The 8,030-nt window shown below is 37.5% G+C and overlaps 1 protein-coding gene across 1 annotated transcript; it reads right to left on the reverse strand.

The window, feature by feature from the left end:
• Positions 1-328: 328 nt before the first annotated feature.
• LOC133956538 (cytochrome P450 3A27-like) lies at positions 329-6,245 on the reverse strand. Its single transcript, XM_062391664.1, has 13 exons — positions 6,094-6,245; positions 4,335-4,428; positions 4,199-4,248; positions 4,002-4,101; positions 3,804-3,917; positions 3,606-3,694; positions 2,921-3,069; positions 2,712-2,839; positions 2,524-2,602; positions 1,619-1,779; positions 1,304-1,530; positions 865-1,027; positions 329-773 (listed from the first exon to the last, which is right to left on the reverse strand). The coding sequence occupies exons 1-13, from the start codon at positions 6,162-6,164 to the stop codon at positions 678-680; spliced, it is 1,521 nt and encodes a 506-aa protein (XP_062247648.1). The 5' UTR covers positions 6,165-6,245; the 3' UTR covers positions 329-677.
• Positions 6,246-8,030: the final 1,785 nt, after the last annotated feature.

The following is an 8,030-nucleotide window of genomic DNA, read 5'->3' on the forward strand; positions in this document are numbered from 1 at the left end:
AATGAAAACTTGTTGTGGGTCCCATAGCTGTGGGCATGATATAGTAAATATAAATATTATATATAATATAAGTATTCGGTAAATTAATTTAGTTACATATTTTGGTGTAGCAATTTATTTATGCATCAAAAAAGTTAACTACATAAACATTGCAACGCCTTTTTATATCTGTCAGTGGAGTTACAATTAGTCCTGTAAAAATAATTAATTTGATAAATGTGGAGTGCAATTAGTTTGGTATTAAATTTGACAAGCATTTTCATGGACACCTGTAAAACCATACGCCTTGTAGTGACTTGTAGTTTCAAACACAAATGAGATCAATAAGTAAATATTGTACACATTTAATATTATGATCATTTATAAATGCTTTCAAAGGATCTGTAAGATTTCATCAATAGACATTGTATACATTTATATACGTTTTCTATACATCTCTATAAATTGTAAAAACATACTATACCCCCCAAAAGATTTTGGGCTTTCATTTGTACGGTACTCAAACATGTCTTGAGATGAGTGATTTGTCCGTGAACTTGAACTACAGACAACCTTATATCTGAAGAATAAGAATCTACTGTTTATGTTCTTTTTTCTAAAAGCGGAACATAAACTGTTGACTTGGTAGTGAAGCAGGTTAGAGTGAGAGCTGCCAGGTTACTGTCACATAATCAGAGTTAGATTGAAGTAGAATCAGGGGCTCTGGGCTCGAGTTTCAGTTTGATCGGCACTGCAGGAATCGTTAAAGCAGCCATTCCCAGCTCCATCGGAATCTAGAAAAACAATATGTATCAGAAATGAGGCTCTACCAAAGCTCACATCTTAATTCAAACGACCAAACTTAATAAAAACCAGTGTTCTCACCCGTGTCTCCTTGCAGGTGACAAAGCTAAAGTTCTGAAGGACCATGACTAAGACCAGCTTCATCGCCAGGAGAGCAAATCGCATTCCAATACAGTTCCTTGGTCCTGCTCCAAAGGGCAGGAAGGCATAGGGGTCGATGTTGCCTTTGTTCTCTTTGCTGAACCTGAAAAAAACATGTATCAGATAACAAATATCAGTAAGTTGCCTCATCTGTACCACTTTTCTCATTTACAGAATATCAATAAGATGATTAAAAAGGCAGTTCAGTGATTGGTCTTACTCCACTCTCACTTGAGGTCCCCTTAGAAAAGAGAACAAGGACCTAGCCTCAAACAGTTCTGTACTTTGAAGGTTTTTTATTCACACCAGATCAGATTTCTTGAAGAAGACTTTGAATTTAATACCCTGAATTTAACCTGCCATTAATCCAGTACAGTACCTTTCAGGTTTGAAGACCTCAGGCTCAGGCCACAAAGCAGGGTCTCGGTGCAGAGTGTGAACTGGTACCACGATAACAACTCCCTTCGGAACAGTCACACCGTTCACTTCAACTGAGGCCTTCGTCATTCTCTCCAATCGACTGGCAATAGGATACAGCCTCATTGACTCATTCACCACCATGTCCAGGTATTCCATCTGCATCAGGCCTTCATAGGTGGGCTCACACTAAAGGGAGTACATTTTAAAATTATAATGAGTTGGTATCACAGAAACACTTACTAATAAATTATAGTTATTCAAAAAAGAAAGTTACCTTTCCTGGGAAGGTTTCATCAATCTCCTTTTGCAAGGTCTTTTGGATGTGAGGGTGGGTTGCCAGGTTGTAGGATATAAAGCCAAGTGTGCTGGTGGTGGTTTCATAACCAGCAAAGATGAAAAACATGGCCTGTGCCAAGATTTCATTATCAGTCAGTCCTGCAACACACACACAACATAATGCAACTGTTGTATTGGGACTATAATGAAAAACCCTATAGACTGGTGGCCATCATTGTGGTATTAAGGCTCAGAAAATGTTTCCTTGGCAATGAATGATATTCATTATGAGTGTGTGTGTGTGTGTGTGTGTGTGTGTCTGTGTGTGTGTGTGTCTGTGCTTGTGTTTGTGAGGTTGTGAGTGCCGGTTATAAGCAGAGTTCTGCCTACCTGCTGAGTATTGTATGTCACATAATAACTCAAAGTGAAAGCAGTATCTACCAAGTTTATGCTGGGTTCAGCCTTCCAAGAACAATACAACCCCCGTTTGATGCTTCCTAATATTGTCTGATTCTTTGTTTGAACTTGAGGCTCTAATCAGCAGAGATGGCAATCATATGAACATATTTGTAAGATAATACCCCACCCAGAGGGAGGGGAAGCAAAGAGGCAGAGAAGTACAACAGTTGATGTGATTAATGCACATTGATTTTGGTAGGCCAATAAACTTGACGAAGAAGTAGAAGAAGTTTGGAGTCATCTCTAGTCGCCTCCAAACTTCCAGTTTTACTTGTCAGTAGTAGACAGCATACAGTTCAACAACCATGCACAATGAAACACAGTGTGAACATTGATATCTTTACCACATTCTTTGTTACATGTAAATTATACTAAAATAAGCTTGAGGTATGACTATAGAGAAAACTATGAACTTAAATGTGTCCCTTCAGTTTCTTTCTCTACCTTTTTGCAAACTGCTGTCGTTCTTATTGTTCTCTGAAACCTGAGAGTCCACCATCAGCTGCATGAAGTCCACTCGGTTCTTCCAGACAAAAAACACACAGTTGTTGTTCAAGGGGAATCTTACACAAACCAAAATTTAAATAAAAAGTAACTTCACAATTAGATCCACTGTAGCGGCAATGAATTACTTTGTGGTCAGCCTTCTTCCGATCAGATTTTATCATCTGCAGGAAGCTGTAGAAGAACTTGGAAACTTCAGTTGGGAAGAATGCTACATCCATCTTATCAAGGACTGGTATCAAGAATGGAAACAGAACTAGAAGAGATACACTTAATTTGAATGTCAAAGAAAGACGACAAAATAGATATTCTGGTGACAGAATAATGTTCAACGTACTGATAAGTACAACAAGAGGGATCACGAAATCGAACTTGACCATCTTCTTGATGTTTGTTACAAACGGATCAGAGGGATGATTGATGGAATCAATGTCCACGCTGAAAGCAGTGCTGGTCACAACATCCATACTGTACGGTCCAAATACTCTGTAAAAAAGGCACGTAATTCAAATTGAGTACAGTAATACATATAATCCTTGAGTAAGACAAAGTAAAACAAATGGGAAAATAATCAATCTCCTCACAAAGAGTAAAGCAGTTTTCAGACACAACCTTTGGAGGATATCCTGAGAGTTGGGTCTGTGATGCAAGATATAATATGTATTCATTCTGCTGTGGCAATCACGTGTTTTTGTTTACAGCACACTGACACCAGCATCGGCCCTGATCACCAAAATCTCTCTTGATCTATTCACCAGTGTCTTCTGCGTTCTTGTATCATAAGACATTGGATTTCTTTTTATCTTTTTCATTTGCTACCGTGTACGATATGTCATTAACCCCCCCCCCCCCACACACACACACTCCACGAGGAGTTCTCAGAACTGCTCCTCCAGACTTTCTGAGGACTTAAAACCAAGTCCACAAAACCTGGAGGTCGGACATTTGTGTTCACACATACATTCCCTCTGGAGAATGCAGGGTAGTAAGTGCATGTCTAAAAGCAGATTAACATTACTCACTCTTTAACGTCAATGACTTCATCCGCCCCGACTTTCTTGTGAAGACTCTCGATCAGGTTAGTCGAGTGTTTAAACATTATTGTGTACATCTGCCCAAAAGAAAACAAATTAATATTCCAATTCTAGCATTTAGACATCAACCACTTTTAGTGTGAATATGTGAATAATGCTAAAAAACTAAAAGTACACATTTTTAACCTCTTTCAGTCGGCCACTGGTGAATGATGGCGAGAGCACATTGCGAATCCGCTTCCATTTCTCATCTTTTACCATTGATACAGCATCACGTAATGGTCCGTTTAGGCCCAAATCCTAAACAAAACGGCCACAGAGGACACTGTCATTACATTTGGTTCAATTAATAGTCTTGAGCCACCCAGTGTTGCTTTTCCTTACCTGTCTGTTGGTGAAGACAGAATAGCACTCCTTAACCAACACTGTTTTGATCATGGCTGTGTCCATTATAGCCAAGAGAGGCTGTCTGCCATCGTAAAACCTTGTAATGTAACAGCAGATATTGAAGTAAGTCGAATACAGCATGGGACATCGCATGAGACTGGAGGATGTATTCTTAATTCATATCAAACACTTACCCCCAAATCCTGCCATATTTCTTAAAGCAGCCCATGTCAAAATTGAGGCCCTGTGGAGACGAGTGACAGAGGAATCAAAAGAGTCAAAACCATCATCAGCAGAGTGTCAGCTTAGATCACTGGAAATGTGTCTCACCTTCCTGTACTCCAAGAATGTCCCAATGAAGGGCAAAGGTTTGGGTCCACGGATGCCTAACTTCTTAAAAACACCATATGGAGCATATCCATACCTGGGGATTAAAAAAGCAGGAAAGTGAGAACAAATCCATTATTAATGAAGCCATGTATGTATATATATATATATATTATATAAACATATAATATAAAGTTTCCAATTATTTTTCTGTTCGTTTAGTATATTTATTCCTTTTATCTAACTTAACTGTTGTAAACCACTTTCAGCTGCATTTCATGTATGAAAGGTACAATTTAAATAAAGTTTAGTTTTTCTCTTAATCTATTTATTAAATGAAAAATGTGAGAAAAACAAGTTGCCTGTTTACTTACTCCTTGCACCATACTATCAAACAACATGAATCCTGTCCTCGTGTAACTGTCATGTCTATTTGATAACATTATAGTATCAGTAAGATGCCTTAGTGTTCTTTGATGGTCAGCCAACTAAATAAGGAAGGTTGTATTAAGTGTCCACTGATTTGAAGGCCCCTGTACACTTATGGTACCCTCACATGGAGCTATATCAATTATTGTCTGGCTGATTAGAGGTCGTCTTAGGTCCCAAACAGACCTCAACTGTCAACTCCTATTGAGTCTCCCACCAACTCAGCTGCACCAGTTTCAGTTGAAAAATATAGGGTCCACAGACTGTATATATAGAATTCAACATGACTAAATGATGATGATCACACGCCGGTTGCTGCCTGAAATACAGGTCTAAACCCCACGGCTTACTGGTACGACAAGACATGCAAAATAGTTCTTACCACACTGATTCATGTCCATGGGTTCATTTTGTAAATTTTGTTTGAATTAAGTATTTTGATGCATGACGTCATGGAGAAACATCATGATTGACAGCTGAGACTCACTAGGGATTGGTTGATCACAAGAATCTGGCTGCAATTTACAGCATCTTGGATAATTTGGCTTCAATTTTGCACAAAGGGAGGAAGTGGAGAGACATTGTCCATCTTTATATGTTGTCTATAGCATGCTGTTTAATTATATAAATATATAAATATTTTAAGTTTAACAGCCACCTTTAAGGCTTTTTACAATACATTGGCTGAATTAGTATGCATGTTTTCAATCCAGCATTGCAATTGAGAGAAAAATATCGCTATTGTTAATTACAATATTTACTTTTGCCATTGTTATTGGTACAAACAAATTATCATAAACCAGAAGAAAATAAAACACCTTTGTTCACAGTCAATTCAACATATTTATAGTCTGATATTAGAATCCATTTTAGACCCTAGAGTTTTTTTAATTGGGACACATAACATTCATCTGTAAATCTTTAACTGTAGGCTACCTTTAGTCCAGTCAAATCATCACGTGTGCCTTCATGCACTGACAAATCTGCAGGGTTGTGTTTTTTTTTTTGTATTTGTTTATATGGATTATTCTTCTTCTTCTTCTTCTTATTATTATTATTATTTGACAATAAAGACTTGGCCTTAGAATATATTGGTTTATTTAGTTTTTTTGATAATAATTAGCCTTGAAACAGTGTCTTCAGCTACTGAAAACAACATTGACAGTGTTGCCCTGTTTTCCACGTCAGACAAATAGTTTGCGGAAACAAGAAACTATAGGAACTGTCACACAGCCTCGTATAAAAGGAGGTAAGAAAAAAGGGAAATTGTTCTCTTTTGTTTGGGAAACTGTGCAGATCTGGAGGAGACACACACAAACAGAATCATACTCACACTGCGATGAGAGTGATGACAAACACTATCAACGTCCAGGTTACGATGGAAAAGTCCGGAAAGTAACCCATGGTGCGTCCTGCTGTGCGCCCTGAGCTCTACGCTCTGTCACTGCTTCTCTCGGTTGAGGTGTGTGAGCTGCACAGAGGCGGTGCCACGGTTAAAAACATGTTGCGTAACTTCTTATCGTCACCATCAGTGGCCCAGTCCAGGTCAACTGAACACCGAACTGCATCTTCCTCCCACCCACCACTATGCCGATGGAGGTGTTTGTGACGTTTTTGATTCCACAAAACAACTCTGGGGTTCCAGGGGTAATTAGTGCTGCAGCCAAATCCAATCCAATAGAAGTAAATGGTGACTAATTCTTTAAACCTAAAAAAAAAAAACAGAAAAAAACTAAAACACTAAATACTGCTCATGTTGTGTCAGGCAAGTGTCCGTAAGCAACTTAATTCAAATTCGACTCAAAAGAAGGTCATTTACACCATGTTAATGTCTTTAGACCAGTGGAAGCCAACTCGTCGTTCGCGATCGACGGCTCAATCTCGACCTTCTTCATTAACGATAATTAGTATAATTGCTCAGGTGTAAATTCAATTAATTAATCACTTAAGTTAGGTACATACACATTGTAAAACGTTTTTTTATCAGTAAGTATAATTAGTCCCGTAAAAAGAATTTGAAAAAGGTGAATTTTCAAACAATTGGATTAATGTATCTTCTAATATGTTTATAGAACTAAGATTTTGTTAGTAGTTGACTAATAATTTTTGCTTCGGACAGCATGACCATGTGAAATTAAACATATTCAGTATCAAATTTTAAAGGAATTTTTAAAAGCATATGGCCTTGTAATGACTGTTTCAAACACACAGTAAATTATTAAGTAAAAACACATTTTATATTATGATAAATTATCAATGCTTTCAAGGGATCCTATATTATATAAATATATGATCTTATGTATAAATATATTTTATTCTTTCTTAAGACATAAATTTCTACAATATTACACAATATTAAAAATAAATTGTTAATTAAATATTGACACCATCATGACTCCATTGATCAGAACCTCATATTTCAGAGACAAATTAAATATATATATATATTGAGTTACATTTAAGTTTTATCAAAAATAAGAATTGCAAATATCCAGTTTATATTCCTCTGTGTACAGTAGCACAGGATTAGTTATTCAGATTTAGCTTCTTGGGGATAATTCTGGGGCAGTACCGAAAAATAACTCTAGGGCGCAGGGTCAGTAAGAAAAAAAGTGTCTGAAAGTTTTAGGGAAAAAATTAAACTTGGCCCAAACTGAGAACCCTTTCTGAAACTTAGAATATCATCTATTTAAAATTAGGGGGCTATTTAGAGGCAAAAAAAGTAAATACCGGCCAAATGTCCTAACTTCCCTCACTCTGTTGGTTAAAAACTAAAGCCGGTCCTCACTATCTAGCAACTGCAAGGGCACACACAGTTTTGTTATTAGAGTTGGTTTAGTTATATATTTGTGCGTTAGAGCAGCTGGATGTCAGGGCAAAACTGTCCATGTGTTACCTGGTATCTCAAAATCAGTGTCCATGGAAAATCATTCCCTCATTCCAGGGATACCAACACCATAGAAATTGTCACTCAAGAGCAATGTCCTTGAATCCCACTGTGTGGCCCCATGATCTCAAATGGCATTGTTGCAGGTTGTGCATTCATTTGATTGAGAACTAATAACATTTCTTGTAATGGATTGTTGCATTCATGTTGTTCAAGCAAATGTACACGTCAATGTAGAAGCATTCCTCCTAATTGCCCAAACATCTGTCTGTGCAACCCTTAACTCAGAAACAATTCATCTTATCGACGTCACTGTCACGGATATGGTGAGGACCCAAAAGCAGCACAAGCAGACTAAATACCAGTCGGTAATGACCTTTATT

Source organism: Platichthys flesus, chromosome 7 (genome assembly GCF_949316205.1).
Source record: "Platichthys flesus chromosome 7, fPlaFle2.1, whole genome shotgun sequence".
NCBI lineage: Eukaryota > Metazoa > Chordata > Actinopteri > Pleuronectiformes > Pleuronectidae > Platichthys > Platichthys flesus.